At 32.2% G+C, this 20,886-nt stretch overlaps 2 protein-coding genes and 2 long non-coding RNA genes across 9 annotated transcripts; 3 read left to right on the plus strand and 1 right to left on the minus strand.

The window, feature by feature from the left end:
- Positions 1 to 1,969: 1,969 nt before the first annotated feature.
- LOC110898875 lies at positions 1,970 to 7,622 on the minus strand. Of its 2 annotated transcripts, XR_002569690.2 has the most exons (7): positions 7,420 to 7,622; positions 5,833 to 5,924; positions 5,583 to 5,743; positions 4,481 to 5,468; positions 4,286 to 4,371; positions 3,169 to 3,348; positions 1,970 to 2,279 (listed from the first exon to the last, which is right to left on the minus strand). It is a non-coding gene; the product is annotated as an uncharacterized LOC110898875 (long non-coding RNA). The 2 variants fall into 2 exon arrangements; XR_002569689.2 differs by lacking the exon at positions 4,286 to 4,371 and having other exon boundaries at positions 7,420 to 7,618.
- A 270-nt stretch (positions 7,623 to 7,892) lies between these two features.
- Positions 7,893 to 11,459, plus strand: LOC110898877. 5 transcript variants are annotated; one of them, XR_002569697.1, is made up of 7 exons: positions 7,893 to 8,255; positions 8,391 to 8,629; positions 9,320 to 9,388; positions 9,899 to 9,962; positions 10,266 to 10,383; positions 10,459 to 10,601; positions 10,849 to 11,459. It is a non-coding gene; the product is annotated as an uncharacterized LOC110898877 (long non-coding RNA). The 5 variants fall into 5 exon arrangements; XR_002569693.1 differs by having other exon boundaries at positions 9,896 to 9,962; positions 10,266 to 10,601; XR_002569695.1 differs by having other exon boundaries at positions 10,266 to 10,655.
- Positions 11,460 to 14,469: 3,010 nt separating this feature from the next.
- LOC110901432 (putative ubiquitin-conjugating enzyme E2 38) lies at positions 14,470 to 18,212 on the plus strand. The gene is made up of 6 exons (XM_022148262.2): positions 14,470 to 14,621; positions 16,091 to 16,207; positions 16,298 to 16,361; positions 16,439 to 16,578; positions 17,052 to 17,363; positions 17,761 to 18,212. Exons 1-6 carry the CDS (start codon positions 14,484 to 14,486, stop codon positions 18,085 to 18,087), a joined length of 1,098 nt encoding a protein of 365 aa, XP_022003954.2. The 5' UTR covers positions 14,470 to 14,483; the 3' UTR covers positions 18,088 to 18,212.
- An 823-nt stretch (positions 18,213 to 19,035) lies between these two features.
- Positions 19,036 to 20,678, plus strand: LOC110898878 (thioredoxin 1). The gene is made up of 2 exons (XM_022145734.2): positions 19,036 to 19,344; positions 20,244 to 20,678. Exons 1-2 carry the CDS (start codon positions 19,167 to 19,169, stop codon positions 20,555 to 20,557), a joined length of 492 nt encoding a protein of 163 aa, XP_022001426.1. The 5' UTR covers positions 19,036 to 19,166; the 3' UTR covers positions 20,558 to 20,678.
- The last annotated feature ends 208 nt before the right edge of the window (positions 20,679 to 20,886 follow it).

Here is a 20,886-nt window from a genome sequence, read left to right on the forward strand (position 1 = left end):
GCTATAAACGTGTCCTAGAAATTTATATGTATTTTTTTATTTTATTAATACTCATCGATTAATGTTAAAGTTAGTAATTTAATCATTTGACGTCATCCGTACACGACAGATCATAAGTTGATTACATTGAAAGGAAAAAAAATATTGATTAAAAAGGATGGATTTATTCATATATATTAAAAAAACATATAAAGTTCAAACAACCGTATCAAACAAACGGAAATATTCAAAATACCTATTGGTAAAAACATAAAAATCATAACAGCTTATTTAAATTAATAGAGATATAAGCTAAGTATCTTTCTTGCTAACTTTGTCCAAATCCTTGAAATTACTTGGAGTTGAATACTTGTAGACATCAACCAATTTACGTTTGTTGATTGTATTGATATCACATATGGTGTTAGCATCATCATTCTTAACACTTGAATGTGACTTTTTTTATGATAAATTCTTTATCATTGCCCTGAAACAAATGTCAAAATTAAGTAACTAATAATAGAATTAAATATAATGTAAATATTAATGTATTAATATGAATCATGTATTGAAAGGTTGCTCATGGATTCAAAATCTAGAATGATATAAGTGGATTTTTATATATAACCAGAAGTTAAATGATTCCAGGTCGCCAAAAGTCACCTGTCGCCGGAGTCGGTGAAGAGATTGGGTTGTTAAGCTGGCCCCACATATTTATTATTTAATTAGTTTTTAATAGTAAGGGTAATTTAGTCGTTTTACATGGACTTAACTGGATAGATTAACCTCCATCCAGTCAGGGGACTATACGAGTAACAAACGATGAAACCACAAGGGGCACACATGTAATTTTAAAAAGTTAGGGATTAAACGTGAAATAATGAAAAACCACAAGGACTATCCGCGCAATTAACTCATTTTATTTGGATTAAGATTTTTGTCTTTTTCAATACATATAATGACACTATATAATCATGTATGTAAATGTTTCTTTTATACACGGGTTGAATAATGAAAATGAGATAATTAATAAATCCCTAAATACTCCTTACGACTTAAATTGGGTTTGACCGTTGGCCAGGTATTGTAATTTTATGAAATGAAAACGATCAAAGCATGCTTACAACGTAATTTAACAAAAAAATGGTTTATAAAGTCAAGCACAACAAATGAAATAGAAAGAAGTTGATGTTGGTGTATATGTTTTGAAGTAACTAAAAAAATCTAACATATCAAAAGTACTTCACCAGCATCTTCATCATATAATAACACCCGGGAATGCTTCCCGGGTTTGAGAAAGTTATTTTACAGGTATTTTATGGTTAACATCTTAATTAAATAACCTAAAATAATTTATACAAATAGATATGTTATAAAGATGCGCAATGTTAAATAATGCCCCTTTTCTGACGCGCGTTAAAACAGGTGTAAAAGGATGTTTCAGATCATGATCATATGATAAAATTGCTCATATGGATCTAATATTGATCTTAAGCACTAAAACAATAGCAATATCATCACCCCATGTCACTAATGTTTGCAATACGAATCTATAGTGAAGTTAAAATTTTTATTTTGCTGGCATGTGGGGTTTCAAAGTAGCAGTACTGTTGCATATAAGGCTAGACTTGCATATTTGATTATAACTTTTAATAAGCGGATCCTGAATGGAACTTCTCCAAAACAAAGTAAGGTTAATTTGTAACGTAACCGTGGCGTACCTGATTTAAAAAAACCAACCTAGATAACATGAGATGCCTGAATCTTTTAGCACGACTATAAACGGAGGTGCCTGATCATAAGAATTTGGTTTTTGAACCTATTTGAACCATTTGACCCGTTTCTTTTAAACAAATGTTCTATTTATCAGTGTCCCCCATCAAATATAAAACAATAATCTAACATTTGTCTAGTAAAACTATTTTTTGGAGGTTTTCATGGATTTTAATACATGATGTAGTAATAGGAGGCAATATGCTAGGTTTAAACATGATGAACCATCATATCTGTTCATATCTCTAATGGGTCAATTAGTTAAATTTGCAAGAAAATGCAACGTACAATTCAATTTTTACCAATACATGCAAAAGAAAAAAAATTGTAAAATAGTATTAAGAATAACCCTACATGATGGATTTTCTTTCCACACTACTATTATCTAATATTACCTTGGTAACTTGATTTGGTTAACACAAAAAAATGATCAGTATCTAAAATTCCCTACACTAACTCCCTTATGTCTTTTGGAGCATGCTTTCCATCATTAATATTTGCAAAGGTCTTAGCATTTAACTGTACAGCTGCAAAAAAAAAAAAAAAAAAAAAAAATAAGGGACATACATTTTGGTGGCATTTCAGGCACATTTTCAAAATTAGTTCTTAACTTAGTGATATAAGAGTATAAACTTGAATCTTGCGGTAATCGTTTTTTACATAGGCTATGTGAGAGGGATCTGGCGGATCCTCTCAAGAAAAAAAGATGTTGAACGTATAGCTCAAATAAAGATTATCGGATTATATATCAAGGGTTTTAATATCCAGTTCGACTATTCTTTACAATTTTATAAAACGCTGTTAACTACGATTTTGGAGTGATATGCCGAACCGGTCCGGTTGAGTGGGTTGTCAGGCTTGGTTTTAAAAGGCGTGCCTGAGGCGCGAGGCGAACTAAGGCGCAAGCCTCAACGCCTTTGGCTACATAAGGCACATGTAATACATGAAGCGCACAATTTTGGCAGGAAAAAATCCACCGAGGCGCAAGCCTAGCGTATTAATAAAATTTTTATGTGGCAAACTGTTATACAACATGCTTTTTGGGTTGTACATCTATGTGATTTCAATATTAAAACATAAAATTTAGTGCCTAACTATTGGGTAAATGGTGCTGGGAACCCATACAAAATATAAATAACAAATTGTATAATTATTTGCGCCGTATGTAAAAAAAAACGGTGCGCTTTTACGTTTGGTGCCTCGTTTTTAGACCTTGTCACTTTTGTGGACTTCTTGCCTTTTCAAACCAAGTGTACATGTATATATTGGGCTTTCACGATTTAAACTGAATTTTTATTTATTTTCCGAAATCATTAGTTCGTATTTAAAAAAAGTCAAAATGGTTAAGATAGTTCATGATTATACTACAAATTTACTATAATGCCACAAACAAATAAATTATAAAGAGTAAATTACCGGGCTTAGGGTTTGTAAAGGGGTTGGAACTTGTAATCTGACCCGTACTCTACCATATGCAGCCTGAAGTCCTGAACCATCTAACCTGTACTCTACCATATGCAGCCTGAACCATCTAACCCGTCTACCATATGCAGCCTGAACCATCTGACCCGTGCTCTCCATATGCAACCTTGCAACCTGAACCAAGTAACAAAGCCATTCATATTTATTATTTACTAAAGCTCCAGTTGTTGCACCATATGCATGTTTACCAGTCATATAATCAATAAATTCAACTTTTTTGACCCATATACAAGTATACAACCCATCAATTTTAACACCTATAGACTGAAAAAAAGGTTTCCTTATGTAGTTTTAGCTTTTGAGTATTAGTAACAGAGAATAAAAAGCAAACTCCAAAAATAAGTAACACAAGGTATATTTTTTTATAGACACCATGAAAACATGACTATATATAATAATAATTTAAATAACAAATATTCTAGATGAAGAGATGTTATGTACCCAGAACTAAAAAAAATGGCAAATGCCAACACCATCTAATGTTTTGTTTTGGTTCCCTTCACTTTCGGAAGAAGATCTTTTCCCCTCAACTTAAAAATTGCTCTTACATTGCATCTAAAGCTTCTTAAAATATCACAAAAAAATTAAAAATACCAAAAACAACACACAGATTGTAAAAACCCTAAAATCGAAGGAAAGAACAACTCACGGAAATCAAAATTTATTACCTATTTTTGAAACGAACGCTACCTTCAACTGTAGCAAAACCAAACTCCACCCAGAACCCAATTCACATAATTAGACTCCAATTTAAGAAAACAAAAAAAAAAACTTAAAATAATTCATTCAAAATCCCTGATTTTTAAAACCCACAAAACCACCAAATTACCTCAAACAATTAAACTTTAGCAAAATTCAACATCAATTTAACCAGAAAAGTGAACCAAACCCTCAAAAACAACCAAATTACCCTCAATCACATTTGCAGACAACAAAAAAAATCAAATAATTTTTAAACCCACAAAAACCAGACCAAATTACCCACAAAACTTAAACCTTAATTATGCTACTGTAGACGAATCAGTATTCATGCGATGAAAATGAAGTTGACCTTTTTACAAGAAATATATATATATTTCTTCTATATAACAGCATCATATCAATTGTTCGATTTAAACCTTCAAACAAATGCTGAATCTGGAAAAAAAATGAAGAAACATTGATATCTAAAATCTATGAAATCTAAAAAATCAAAATAAAAATGAAGTGTTAGAACAACGATTAACGAAGAAAGAAGAAGAAGCACCTGTGTTGATATTTAGGGTTTGTAAAACGTGGCGGTGACAGACAAATAACCAAGATTGTGATGGTGGCGATTAAAGATGCCGATGCTAGGGTTTTGTAAAAGAAACGTATCCTGGAAGCGGCTTGAATGAGAAGAATGAGGGAATTAGGTTATTCCATGATTTATATACCGGGTCAAACCATGCGGGTATGGATACCATAGCGGATCCCGTGTGAAAACATAAGGTTTCTCACATTTTTCCCGCCTAAAATCCATTGTGGTTGCACCACCACTTGACACGTGTCCCACATCTAATTTATTTATTATATACTAGGTTATTTACCCGTGTGATACACGGGTTGAATAATTTTAAGTTGTATAACACAAAAATATAATAAAAATAAAGTTCATTAAGTAAATAAAAAATAGTGTGCAATATAAATGGATCTCAATGTAATACAATATACATATGTTCTCTCCCGAACGTGATTACCAAAAAGAAAAAACCTCACTTTGCATAAAGCAAACATGATCCTAAACAACAGAACATATAGCCTTCTACATTATGGTAAATAATTATTTTCTTGTCTTTGAATGAGCACCTACACCTAACAATTTGAAGTAAATCATAACAAACAAAAATGAAGTGAAATTATTTGACTGATTTCCTAAACTAAATCTCTTCTGGAGTCTCAATCTTATCCCTCATACTACAAATCATGAATATTAAGTGAGCAAACTGTATGAAAAATAGTAATATTAACCGCATAACAAATATTCGAAAATTAAAAAATAAATACATGTGGCTCTCTCCAGCAGATTCGCAATTGGTAACAAATGTAGTCTGCTACACGATTCCATCATCTATAGCTAAGCAACATCAATTACCAAAGTGTGCTTTTAGCTTCTTTTTTTTTTTTTTTAAACAGGTGCATCATTCACACCATCACCTATCTTTCTACAAATGCACATTCTTTCTTGTAAATCCTTCACATCTCATACTTAAGTTCTGCATATTCAGATCAAAAGATTCCACATAAAAACACTACTAAATAATACTATTACACTGATAAAAGGATAAAATAATTACACTAATATTAAAAGGGTAGAAATAATCACCAACCTAGGAAAAGTCCAGTAAATTCATCAGTTTCCTCAATCAGCTCTTAAATAAGGTGAACTGCTATAGATGCATCCTTGTCGCCACCAAGTAAAGAAGAAGGGTGCGTGTTTGCCCCATACGAAGTCGTCTACCAATCTCCTTAGCAATAGCAAGTTGTTCATCTATATTTTGATAAAAAGACATTATTGAGTTATAAATAATAACAATAATGATAATGATGATTCCAAAATCAGTAAAGCTAATTATTTACCGGCGTGAGCTCTGCAAATGTTCAGCCAATTTATCGATCATCGCGTGAACTTTATTTTTTATGTCTTCTTTGCATTCACAAAGGGTCAAAATCTGTTCAAATTTTCAAAACGATTGTACTTAATAACAACTACTTCATAAGGCGCGATATATAATTAAGAAATGAACCTCTATAATTCTAGCTCGTGCCTACAAAGTCATATATAATTAAGAAATCTATTATACTATAATAACAACCTGATTTTTATATATAATGCTATAGATGATAGAGAGATGCCTCTTTAGGGTCAGCAAGGGTTCAAACAATGGCAACTTCAATAGCATCCTAGATTTCAGTTCCAGAAGCTCTATAATCATCTAAACTGAATTGGGTTTAGTTTAAGTTATAAAATTGAACCTATTTTTTGTTTTTCTTGATTTTGCAAGCTTCTCTTTTTCATATTGATTTAACTTATGGTCACATAAAAATCATCCACTTGCAGCAACAAAACCAAATATCTTTCATGTTTACAATAAAAAGTTCATGTTATAATAGAAAGCATCTAATGATATGAAAAGGATTCTTAAACTTGTGTTTACACTTGTGGAAAGAGCATCCTCGACTGATCTATATGATAAGAGACCATACCAGCCAAATCTATATTCCCACATAGTTAATAGGCTTGAGGACATATAGACCAAGGTCTTTGAATCAAATGTACCTATAAATAAACTCCTAAACATTGGCATCTTATTATTATGTTTTCTTCTGCATAAATAAACCCATAATCTGTTGAAATAAATTAACAGAAACACAAAGCTAATACGTTGTTGAACAAATTAAAAATTCATGAATATTCGCAATTAAAGAATGGTATGGGAGAAGTTAAGAATTTATGGAATTTCATCTTTAAGGATATTCATGACATCCGCATAAACAGTGGTGAAGCTTGACCATGAAAACGGGTGGGTCGAAAATGTATATACCCAAAAATTTATATAGAACCAGGGGGTCGAAAACGTATATACCCAAAAATTTCTATACGAAAACTACATATATAACACTAATGAGCGAAAAGTTTGGGGGGTCGGGCGCCCCTCCCGGCCCCTCTTAAGCTACGCCCTTGCGCATAAATATATCAAGCCATTTACAACCTTATAAAAACCAATATACCAAACATATAAAGAAATTTTCACCATTGTTCTTGAACAGAACACAGAAAATTGATTGTCCACTTCCAGCAAAAGTGTCTATTATGATTTGAGTAGATAACACAGAAGACAATAATAATCAGTATGAATAAAACGATAAAGATTGGAAAAAATTAAATAAATCTGAAAAAAAAAACTAACGATGACAAATATTGATGTACATGAACCCTAACTTTATCCACAATCAAGCACAAATTTGAACTAATCAAACCTAAATTGATTTTGCGTTATATGCTGATAAACATTTCTACTACTATAAATTTTATAGAAACCCAATTTTAGATGATCTAAAGGTGGAAACCTAGAAATATGCAGGAGAAATTGAGTCAACATACTAAACGAATAAAAATTAGTAAACAAAGATAATATTTAGGGTTTTGAATGCGATTGTTTATACCTTTAAGATGAAATCGATGTTGGTGAAGGAGCCAATGCTGAGAGATGAGATGATGGATTTTTTTTAGGGTTCTGGAGTGAAAAGATGAAAACAACGAATGAGAGCTAATTTTCAGGGATTGAATGACATTTGAATCAGGGTCATAAAAAGAATATGGAGCACCGCATGTAACCAAATCACAACCCGGAATTTGGGCGGGAAAAAAGAAAAGGAGAGGCCTCAGAATATGCCAAGTGTCCCACAAGTAGTTTTGTTTATTATAATCTTCTACTATTCTACTATAATAAAGCAAAGTAAAAAAAGCTGAGGTGTCACAAATCTAAGCCTCCTATCCAATGTGTCAACATATGAAGCCCTCTCTTTCATTTGATCTTATGTGTCATTTTATGAGTTTTTTCTTTTTCTTTTTAGAAAACCTAAAGTCAAATCTGGGGGAGTGGTTGCAGACAAAGGTCAGAAGGGCTATGCCAGCTTTCCTCAAACTATTATTCTCATTCAAAATTCAAATTCAAAGAAAAGAGTACCAGAGAAGAGTATGAGAGAAGAAAGGAGAGAGTTGAAGTTCTCTCTGCCCACTTTCTCTCTCCAGTTTTTCAAAAACATCTCATTCAAAATTCAAATTCATTATTTCCCTTCTCCAAAACCCTAAACCCAATTTTCCCATGGAAGACCACACTCCGATAATCATTGATGGAACAACATTGAAGACCTCTCTCAAGGTTAGATTTGATGTATTGGAAAACCCTAATCCTATTAGCAATTGAAGATGCCGCTAATCTCCGATCATTTATCGCTTTGTTCTCCAAGTTTTTACGAACATAATCAAGCCGATATTGGTAAGTTTTGTTGATTTGTATTACATGAAATAGAAATTTGAATGGTTATTCGGCTAATTCTAGGCTCAAAACCTAGGGTTTTTTCCTGGTTTGAGCATGGTCTCAAAGATTTTTTTTTCTGTTGTATTCTTGAAGACTCAATTCAGTTTGTAGTTGGACATAAATTGAATAAGAAAAAAGTATACATCAAGTATACTAGATGTGTAGGGAGAAGGCACCTATGGAAAAGTATACAAAGCCAGAGAGAAAGCCACCGGCAAAATTGTTGCTCTCAAGAAAACTAAACTTCATGAAGACGAGGAAGGCGTTCCGCCTACTACGCTCCGAGAGATCTCGACCCTGCGGATGCTCTCACGTGATCCTCATGTGGTTAAGTATGTCTTTCAATATCATTTGAATCTACAATTCCTTATTATGATGAAAAGTTGGGGTTTATGTGTTCTTTTAGCGATTAATTGAGTATATAGTTTCAAATTTACGCTTATTTTGCGATGATTTATGCTTCAGTTTGTTTAATTACCGATTTTTTGTTGGTATATTCGTGATTAAATCGAAGAGGTCAGATTTAGGGTTTTGATGAGTATATTTGTTCGTTTTGCCAGATTTATGCATCTATTTCGTGATTATTTATGCTTCAGTTTGTCTGTATAATGATTATTTGTTTGTATTTTTGTAATCAAATAGAAGAGGTCTGATTTAGGGTTTGAATTAGTGATTTCACGTTTTTGTTTGAGGTGAAGAGGTCAGATTTAGGCTTTAATCTTGTTAGTTATGTTCAATTGGAATGATGATGATAAAATTAGTGATTTCATGTTTTTGCTTGAATTTCAATGGCCAGATTTAGGTTTAACTTTGTAGTCATATTCAATTGAAATGATGATGATTAAATTAGTTATTTCATGTATTTGCTTGAATTGAAGGGGCCATGTTGAATTGAAATACTGCTGATTAAATTAGTGATTTAATGTTTTCTGCTTAACCTGAAGAGGCCAGATTTCATGTTTTTTTGCTTAACTTAATTGTGATTAATTCTGGATTTGACTGATAACAACGATATCAAACAGGCTGATGGATGTGATGCAAGGTGTGAATAAAAATGGGAATACTGAAATCGGATATGAATTTTGTTTCAGGTATGAAATGAAATTTAATTGATTTATGTCAATTATTTGAGTTAAGTTTTTTTTCTTTTTTTTTTTAAATTAATTTTCTGGTGAGAGATGAGTCAGTTAGATAGAATGGAAGTATGGGAGTGTCTTTTTGTAGGGTGTGTGTTAGGCAAAACAAAACAAAAGCCAGGTTCACGCTCATCTCTTGGTTTCCAAAGCAAGAGTACTTTTCTACTACATTTTTACCAGCACAATAAAACAATGTACGCTAAACAGGTCATAACCATATTATATAAATTCTTTTATTTAAAGGGAAGTCAACATTAGGATGTCTATTCCAACTTTTCTTTTCATAAAAGTTACTATACTAAATATGGCTATCATAAAAAGTGAGACACAGCGTTTAGATATTTATAAACAAGTACGTAATTTACAAATCCATGTTTTGTTAACGTATGGTTTTATGAAAATATGCACATATGTATCTATTTAATTGATTTGATATTTTACTCTCAATTTTTGATATTTTAGCAGGTATAAGCTCTAAAAGAAGAGATCGGATAAGTAAATCAGTTTCCCCCGATTGTTTCGATGGAAGGTACGTGCCCTGCCTATTTCTATTCGTTAAAGAGTCTCGGATTTAATTTTGAAAAATTGGTATTGTAGCGTCTTAAATTTTTTTCACTATTATATTTATGCACCTTTAAATTATACTGACTTTAGTATTTACGTAAATCTGTTGTTTTTGGAGGTATCAACATATTAATAATAGATTTGTGTAAGTTGTACTTTAATGTCGAAAATCAACAATTATGTTATGTCACTATACATAAATCAAGGTTACTTAGCAACTGATGTAGAAATTTTGTAAATCTGGGGACTGTAATGATAATTCTAACAGTTTTGGTAGTGATTTGCCACGACAACGGTGACTGCCGGTGGCAGAGGAGGACTCTGGACGCCGGGCAGCGATGGAGGATTGTGGTGGCGCAGGCGAATTCTAGACTTGAAAGTTACCGGTTGCTTTTTACATTTTTTTTGTATTGGTTCCTTTTTAATATATGAGTTTACCTGGAAATCTTTGTTTTGTGTAGAGCCCCAAACTGCCAAACGGATTTCAACGCCCAAAGTCAGAGAGCTAGGTCTTAAAACGAAAGGGGGCAACCTATAGAAGTTGAAGTGTCAGCATATGTTGATTGTTCAATCGAAATCTCAAATCAAAATGGATTTCAACTCAGTAATGCCTTTGATCCTTTGTTTGTTTTGACAAATCAAAATGGATTTCAACTCAGTAATGCCTTTAATCCTTTGTTTGTTTTGAGATTCTTGCTTTATTAAAGTAGAGATTTTTTGTGGTGTCCTCTTTATGCATACCCAATACCCTTCACATCAATCATTTCAACTTCTTTTAAATGGCCATATAAGTATTGGTCTTTCCTGTTAAGTGCATATGTATCCTTTCTAATTACTTTTTGCTGATGCAGCTGTGTACGGCAAAGGGTTTATAGCCCGCGACATGGGTTTCCGCAACACCGCCGGTGCTTCCAAGCACCAGGCCGTTGCTCTAATGTCGATAGCCGACCAATCTGTATTCTACCGTTGCCAAACGACGCTTTCCAAGACCCTCTTTACGCCCATGCCAACCGCCAGTTTTACAAAGAATGCAACATTTACGGCATAGTAGACTTCATTTTCAACAACTCAGCCGTTGTCCTTCAGAAGTGTGACATACATCCAAGGAGACCAATGACTGGCCAACAAAACACGACCACGGCCGAAGGCAAGTTTGATCCTAACCAAATTCGGCAAGTTTCATTTTGATTCAAAATTGCAACATTTCGCCATTCGGCAACTTGATCCAAAGGGATGGATGCCATGGGTTGGAACATCGGCTCCCAACACGATATTTTACGCCGAACATGCAGTTTTATGTTGTATATTGTATAGTTCATTAACAACATTAATTGACTGAATACTGACTACAGGTGGATTTGATACTGCCCTTGCTGCAGCTAGGTTAGAGTTTTGTTTGAAAAAAAATTGTAACTCAATATATTTCTTGGTAAGGTTTGCCAAACATGGCTCTTAGCACGAAGAGATATTAGGTTATAAATCATACAAAAAAAATACTTTTATAGATACAGATTTTTTTTAACACAACCAATAACCCGTGAAGCTCACGGGTATATAACCTAGTAGTAAGATATAGATATAAAAGTAGGTACTTTTTAGTAAATATACTCGTTGCGGTTTTTAACTAGCTGTATATAGTATTAACATAATCTATACTATATAATAAAAGAAAACAAGTTTTGGACACGTGTCATTCATTGAAGATATCCTCAAATTTATACTTATCTTATTTATATTAACTAAATAAATAAATAATAAATTAATATTAAATTCTATCATACTATTATAGAATATTATCCTTAAATCTAAATTGTTAATATTTTTAAAGTAAAGTCTATTTTTAATCCTTTCAATTATGTCTCTCTAAACATACAACGAGAAGTAATAATACGTTTCAATTCAGAACACCCATTTCATCCTCGATTCCCATTTCACATGCCCATTTGTCCATCAACACTGAGAGTCACCAACAAAGATCTGTGGATTTTTTTTCTCATCCAGGTTTAAAGTTACAATTACAAAAAAATAAAAAAATAAAAAAGAAGAAAATAAAACCATAAAAAAAAGTTTATATTACATGGAAATTCATTAAGTAGATAAGATATACTCATATGACTATCGATCTAATTACAAAACCAAATAAATATTGTGAAATTTAATATCAACACGATGTCTTACATATGAAAATATATTGATTGGAAAATCATGTGGATCTTTAAGTATGTCTATATACGTGAATAATAGAGGATTCGAATGAGAATAAATTATTTGTAAAAAGAATAAAGAAAAAATTTCAAACAAAGTATATTGTAAACTTATATAGCTCAATAATTTTAGTTTTCTTTTTTAATAGTTAACTACGTTAAATTTGTAACTTATTTTCAAAATGCATATAATTTTTCAATAAAAAAAAATTAGAGTGTATGATAAATTAAGAGGTGTGTAAGATAAATTATGAGTTGTGTAGGATAACTATATTTTTTTTTTTCTTTCGCATCATTTATTATTATTTTTTACTATTTAATTAGTTATAAATATTATTATCCTCTACACTAATTAATTTTGCCTACATAAATCAAAATTTATCATACATATATCAAAATCTATATCTATATCTATATCTATATCTATATCTATATCTATATCTATATCTATATCTATATCTATATCTATATCTATACTATACAATAAAAGAAACCATATAAGGAACATATGGCGCTCTATGAGGCGGTCTTAATATTTTTCTAAATATGTATTATGGAAAATCATTTATTGATAATATTAAATTTAAAATTTAAAATTTTTAGAAGAGATTTTAATGATAAAGATAAAGATAATTGATAATATTATATTAATTATAATCATATATTAATTATTAAAATCTAAAAAAATATATTAGCGTATTAAATATTTATAAAGATAAAGATTTTATTTAATTGATAGTTTTAATTGTTTTTATATTTTGATGATAAGGACAAGGATAACTAATAATCACATATTAAAATAAAAAAATTTATTTTAATCAACTGTTTTGTTAAAAGGATTTATTCAATATATGTAGAACATATATATTTTTTATACATGTGGTATATTTAAAATCCTACTTCTAATAAAGAATCCTATCATCATGTTTTACATTCTAATAAAATAATAATATTAAATCATAATATCCAGCTAATCTTCTGTATATTTAATATTTTTTACTATAATATTTCTTTTTTTTTTTTCTGTTGATTATCCAACATCAGGCAATACGTAAGTTTCTAACCTAATAATAAGTAAAAAAAAAAAAACAAAGTAAAATGTTATAAACCATGTAATACACAACTCTCTAACCTAATAAAAAATAAAGTGAGATGTTACAATAAGTAAATAGTAACTCAAAGTTCATTTTGTTAGAAAACACATCTTAATGACTAAATGTGTTAACGGATTACATTATTCGTGTAAGACATGTGTTTATTCAAATCGTGCAGTACACGAGTTTTTCAAAAATATAATTATTTAATTACTTAGTATATAAAATTATATTTATTCATCCCGTGTAATACACGGGGTACTAACCTAGTAATAATCAATATTAAAAATAACATAGGCATATTGAAGCTTTTTAAAAAAGTGATTGAATTTTTACAATTAGAATTTTTTTATGATATAAGTTAAAATAGATAAATATGATGTTTTAATTATCTAAAAAAGTGATTGAATTGTTATAATATAAATACGATGTTTTAATTATCTAAAAAAGTGATTGAATTGTTATAATTAATTTTTTTTTATGATATAAATCAAAATAGATAAATATGATGTTTTAATTATATAAAAGAGTAAATTCCTTTTTGAGTTCCTTTGGTTTGTGTATTTTAACTATTTGAATCTAAAACCAAACTTGTCTTGATTTGAGTCCTTATGGTTTATATTTTAACCCTTTGAATCCAAAATGTAACCTCATCCACCCCTTTGAGTCCCTGTGGTTTGTATTTTTAATCCTTTGAATACAACCCTTTTAGTCCATGATTTGGATGAGATTTGTGTTTTGGGTTCAAATGGTTAAAAATACAAACCACAGAGACTCAAATCAAGACATGTTTAGTTTTGAATTCAAATAGTTAAAATGCACAAACCATATAGAGATTCAAAAAGGACTTTACTTCTGTATAAAAAAGTACATATATGATACTTTTAAGTTTGTTTTGGGTTTAGCTGTGCCATACATACGTGTGACTAGTTGACTACTATAAATAAAATGTTATTCAGAGATAAAATGACAAAAATAGAAAAACTTTAAGGGCTAATAGTGAAAATTTAGATTTACAAGGGGCCTACAGTGAAAATAAGAGTTAGGAACTTGTAATCCCATTGTAATTCGTTGGTGTTATACCGGATTTCGCGGGAAAGATATATATAAAAATTTATATTTATAAAGCTTCAATTGTTTCGTTAATTTTTGTAAGTCAAAACCCTAAACAGAATTAAGGTATTTCTGATGCTACCAACCGGAAACTCGAAAGTTACACTTGTTTATGTTTGTGGGTTTTTACTAGGATTAAAGTGTTTGCAGATAGCAGCCAAGCACGTGTCGTCTTTGTTACTACACAAGAATACAATGGCTAAAGCAAACGAGGTAAGAATATATAACATCAATGTTGGATTCTTGATATTTGTTGATCTTTTTAAGTGGTATGATCGTGTATGCAGTTGGTTCGATCTTTTTTTTTTGTTTTGTTTTGTTTTTTTAATTGTAATGTTTTTTATTTATTTTTTATTATTATTTTTTTTTAATGTTACTACTTCTAACGAACTTGTATGGGGTGTGAATTTAAGAGTAGGTACGAAAAGAAGGCAAAAACCTAACATGAAACTGCGGGTTTGGGCTTAGTTAAAACGGGTTTGGGTCAGTTTTGGGTCAAACCCCGAGCCCTGTGTCAATCTAGGTAGCAGGTTTGCAGGTTGAGTTTATTTTGTATTTGTAAATGTGCTTTATGTAAATTAAATTGGTTGGTATGTCAAAAAAATTCAAAGTTAAAAGAGAGGATTTTAGAAATAAATGTAATTATTTTATATACACTTGTTTTAAAATTGTAAATGTAAATACAAAAAAAAAAACTCAGGGTACATGGGTTGTGTCGTGTCAACCTGCTAGTATATATGTCGTGTTTGGGTTCACATGTCTTACACAATTTTTGGGTTTAAGTCGTGTTCGGGCTCGTGTCAAATTTTTATGCTCGGACCTGCCAACCAACAAGACCCATTTAGCACCCCTACTTGTGTGTGGGTTACAAAAGCAAACATGTTAGACATAGAGCTGAAGCTTGAAACATAGTTAGTAAATTACGAATAAGAAAGTTATTACATCAAGCTCATAGAATCCAAATTCGACACATACCACCTACGGGGTTTGTCACAATGTCCAACCTGTCACGTCCAAATAAAAAGTTACGTCCATTTTCAGTTGAGTTGTTTTCTACTCCACTTACGGTTGATCCATATACGAAAAGTTACGTCCATTTTCAGTTGAGTTGTTTTCTAGTCCACTTACGGTTGATCCATATACGAGTTAGTCAATTTTTGGATCAGTTAAAATACCTAGTGCATTATTTTATGTATAGTAAATGTTAAAAGGGACATATGTTAATTCTACTTGTGTGTGGACATAAAATGAAGCCATTAAGTATGTGTTAGTATGTCTATAAAAAAAGTATGTGTTACATTTTTGTGAGACTACATGTCATGTTGTGGAATGAAGCCTTCATTGTGCCACAAAAGCAATTCACCTCAATATGCCCCCTTTTAACAACCAAAAATTGGGTTAAAGCCCCACAAAATCCCCCCCCCCCTCCCCCCCCCCCAAAAAAAAAAAAAAAAAAAAAAATTCTTTTGGTCTAAATGTTTAAAGTGAAGTGGGCCCCACATACCGATTCAATACCGAAAATAATTTAGTACGAGAAATTCAGTACCATTACCAAATACTATATGCTCATCCTACCGTAGGGTGCTATTGAGCTGAGGTGGAAGGGGGCGCTACCCCATACCACCCAGTCTTACAATGACGCTTCTTTTTATATAAAAAAAGTTATTTTCTCTATTGTTTAGGGTATCAAACTAGATCCAAAAGAAGTTAAGAGGAAATATAGGAACTTCAAGAAGTTTGATGTTGTTGAGGACTATTCAGATCATCACTTTTTGAAATCAAAATCATCATGGTGGCAGGTAAGTGTGGTTTCAACTCTTCTTTTTCTTTTTTTTCTTTTTTTTTTTAAATTTATCAATTTCAATTGATTTTTCTTATGAAATTTGAAGCCACCAAAAAAATGGACTAAAAAGATTCAAGAAGAATGGAGGATTCTTAAGAGGGATTTGCCTGGTTTGTTTTGCTAATTCTGCTAAAGTTTTTAATTTTTTTTTTTTTTTAATATTTGGGTTTATTAATTTTTGTTGCAGATATGATATATGTTAGGGTCTATGAAGGGAGAATGGATCTTTTAAGAGCTGTGATAATAGGAGTAGAAGGGACTCCATATAATGATGGTCTTTTTTTCTTTGATGTGTGCTTTCCTAAAAACTACCCTAATGAACCACCTGTATGTATTCATATATCTCCTTTTTTCATCATATGGTTTGATATTATTAATAGTGTTGATACAGTTAAAAACCAATGTATACTTTCTCACCTTTGTGGGAAAAAAGTCTCTTGATCCAATTTTAGTATACTAAAAATTGCTAAAATGCACGTATTTGTGAAATGAATGAAAAACGTACTTGGCTGATAGCACACTCGTGATTTTTTTTTTGTTTAGGTGGATAAATGACACGTAAACTTTTTTCTTGACGTAGAAAGCCACCTTAGCAACTTTTTATCGTTTTATGTACAATCCAATATAATCTTATGGTAACGAAAAGTTATCCATTTTAGCATTTTGCAGCACATGTGGTATATTTGCATCAAATTTTGGGTGCAAAGTGAGAAAGTATAAATGATTTTTTTTTTTTATGACATTAACCCTATTTGTTCTTTATGTGACAAGGTATAGTACTAATGTCAAATTCTTTTCAGCAAGTGTATTATCACTCAGGTGGCCTAAGAATTAATCCGAATCTATACACCAGTGGCGACGTTTGCTTGAGCCTTCTAAACACTTGGCACGGTTCCAAGAATGAGAAATGGACGCCGACCATTTCAACTATGCTCCAGGTTTTGGTCTCTATGCAGGGTATGGTTTTGAATGCAAAGCCCTATTTCAATGAACCCGGATATGAAGCTTCTAGGGGCTCGGCTTCTGGTGAGAATCTTGCACTGGAATACAATCAGCGTACGCTAATTTACTCTCTCAAAACTATGGTTTACACCATGAAGAAACCACCTAAGGTATGATTGCAATGGTAGTTTTTTTTTGGCGGATTTGAGTTGTGTTTTATCTAGCACCGACCAATATGAAAGTATTAACTGTAAAAGCAGCGGGTTTAAAGGCACCCGAAGTTAATGTATGCTTTTAAAGCGTGTACAACCTCCTACATTGTGTTACAGTACATTTGTACTTCTACAACTAACGAAATCTTTTTCAAAAAAATGGACATAAAGTGCTAATTGTATTGTACTATATAACCAATTTTTAATAGATCCCAGTGTTGGAAACACTTTGTGTAAACCTTGTTTAACACGTTGTTTTGAAGCCAAGTTATATACATATATTATAAGCACTTTAGGTTTGTGAAGTGTGATTGTTATGATTAGTGTTTGATAACTTGATGTATTCTGGATGCAGCATTTTGAAGATCTAGTGATTGGTCATTTTCGCGATCGTGCAAGTGGCATTCTAACAATGTGTAGAGATTATTACACGAAAGGCTTGGGAGTCAAGTGCGGTATTGTCGTGACTACTGAGACAGCGACTTCACAGGATAACAAGAAAGAAGTCGAAGGGTACATGAAGACACTTGTAGGAGCATTTAAACATATAGGGTTAGAGGATCGGGAGGAGTTTGTGGCCGAAGGTGAAGCCAAAGCCGAAAATCTAACGCTTCAATTACAAAAGAAGAAAAAGAAGAAGAAGAACCTAGGTCAGAAGATATTGTCGTGTTTCGTCATCTAAAACAAATGCATTTTGAACCCCTTATTTTAAGGTGTAGATACAAGGATTGGTGTTTTATTTATATGTTTGCGTTCTTAGTCTTTTTTTAAAAACTGTGACTTATAAAATGATCCATATATCTACTAGTTGCGCATTGCATGGGGTAAATCGCTTGTACAAGTATCAAACATTTGTCGTTGCAGATCAGCACGACTAGCCATTGCATCATTCTTTGTGTTACACAAACTGAATCATTATCCATCGCCTATACCACTCTTAGTTATGACATACTCTACTTATTCGTACTCGACTATATGTAATCGTGATTAATTTAACTTTTATAAATATTAAAAACCATTAGCCCTGCTTGCAGTATACACATACAATGTATATATGTGCGTGGATACTCTTGGGGGGGGGGGGACATGAAAGTGCATTAATTTTAACGTTATTTTACTAATTTCGTGAAATAACGTTAAAAGAGGGGGATGGTTAATCATGCATCATGTGGTGGCGTTAATAGCCGAAAGACAAAATGGTACATACACTAATCGGCCTTTGTCCTGATTGTTGAGTGTTATGTGGCTTGTGTCCAAGGCTTGACGCAAAACTAATATCGAGCCGGAGGTATCTCTATTCTCACAGGGTAGAGGTAAGGCTGTCTAAATCTTATCCTTCTCAGACTCTACTTTAGCTTTGCTATTGATGGGATTTACTGAGTATGATATATTAAAAACCATGTATACTCTTTATATATATATTTTTGTAATTACTTGATAGAAAACAATGACCTTCATCTTATTAAATCTCCAACACCTATGATAACAAAGCAAAATATCAAAGAATAATGCATGCAATAGCTAGCTAATATTGAATATCTCTGTTCTGTGGCGGATGTTATTTGTGCCATATCTAAAGAAGTGGGCCCAGCAATATCAAGGCCCAAACAAATGTCATCCAATCCAATCCAAGAAGATAAACCGTGTGCAAAGCACGTGATACCACCACCAACTAACAATTAACAAACTCCATTCAACCCAATTATCTATTCTGGTTCATCCACACAACAGAAACTCCATTTCTTCTCTTTGTATAGTTAGATGGCTCGTGTTCTTGAAACTCTTACACTTCCCCGGGCCTCTGCCGTCCCAGCGACATCACGGAACTTTGTAAATTTGCAGGCATCAAGAGGTTTGAGAATCCAGTCGTTTGGATCGCCTAAGTTGGGACGTAAATTAAGCGCACGTATTGTTTGCCAGGCTCAGGAAGCTGTTCAAGGTTAGAATATTTAATTGTACCATTTATAATTGTCCTAGCTAGATTTCAGTTCATGTATCTGTTACGAGACTCATTTAACAGGGGGAGGGGAGGGAAAAGAGATAAAAATATGAAAAACCATGTTCCCGAGTTTCATTTAACAGGGGGAGGGGAGGGAAAAGGGAAGAAAATATGACCAAATATGACCATATATTCATCCTCCCAAATTGGAGAGATTAGGAAAGAAAATTTTCCTTCTCCTCCCCTCCCCTCACCTCCCCCTGTTAAATGACTCGGGAACATAGTGGAAATGAAAAGTCTGTTTATGTTTGAATGGTGGATGAGAGACGTATTGGATCAATGTCTAGTATGGGGTGTTCATCGATTTGGTTTTTGGATTTTATTTAATCATAACTCAAAACCAAGCCGAAGAAAATAAGTGTGCGAATTCGGCTTGGTTTACTTTTTATCTAAAAGTAATCTTTTAAAAGTAAATTATATTGTAATTTTTATTATAATCCACAAATTTGGTATAATTAATATATTAAGTAACTATTTAGTTAAGTTTTATATATTTTTTTTTTTTGGAAAATGTCACATAATAGTAACAAAGTTTTAAAAGTGTTTTAATTAGGTCACTCGTATCGTTTTTCTTCCAATTAAATAACTTAACATTCAAATCGAGTCATGTCCTTTTTCTATGTGTCAAGAAAAAAATAGAGCACAAGATGCTGGAGGCGGATTATTTTAATATATGAAATTATATTTATTAAAAATAAAAACACTTTAATTACATTAAAAACTAAAAAAACAAGTTACAATAAAAGGGAAAAAAAAAACAAAAATCCAAATCACCACGGTTACCTATGAAATGTATGAATAGTTTTACCAAATTTATAACGCAATTTGCTGTTTTACAGTTCTTGCAGTCACTGATGCAACATGGCAAAAAAATGTCCTGGAGTCTGATGTCCCTGTACTGGTTGAGTTCTGGGCCCCATGGTGCGGGCCTTGTCGCATGATCCACCCGATCATCGATGAACTTGCAAAGGAGTACACAGGGAAACTCGCTTGTTACAAGGTGAATACTGATGAAAGCCCCACAATTGCAAGCCAATATGGGATCAGAAGCATCCCCACTGTTATTATATTCAAAGGTGGTGAGAAGAAAGATGCAGTTATTGGTGCAGTTCCTAAATCTACACTCTCTACCTCCATTGAAAAGTTCTTGTAGAGCTCTTGTGGTGTATATTTATTTATTTATGTATAAATACTCTTTAGATCGATTTGTTCCTATATATACTACTACTCTTGGATCTTCATCTTTGAAATGGTATTAAATTTTTTTTATGGTATACAAATCTTTGAAACTATGTGAACCCGTCATTGGTGAGTCCTTGTTCGAAAACGGTCGAATCTATAACTTTGACCCGATATGTTTAGTGTTTTGGTTGATTAAGGGTTTTACTAGTAGAGGAGAGAGAGGGAGGGGTTAAAAGAAAGGGGTGCAAACGAGTTGGGGTTTATTTTTGGCATGGGCCGGGTCTCAATTGGGCCCATGCC

The sequence above is a fragment of the Helianthus annuus genome, chromosome 13 (assembly GCF_002127325.2).
Source record: "Helianthus annuus cultivar XRQ/B chromosome 13, HanXRQr2.0-SUNRISE, whole genome shotgun sequence".
Lineage (NCBI taxonomy): Eukaryota > Viridiplantae > Streptophyta > Magnoliopsida > Asterales > Asteraceae > Helianthus > Helianthus annuus.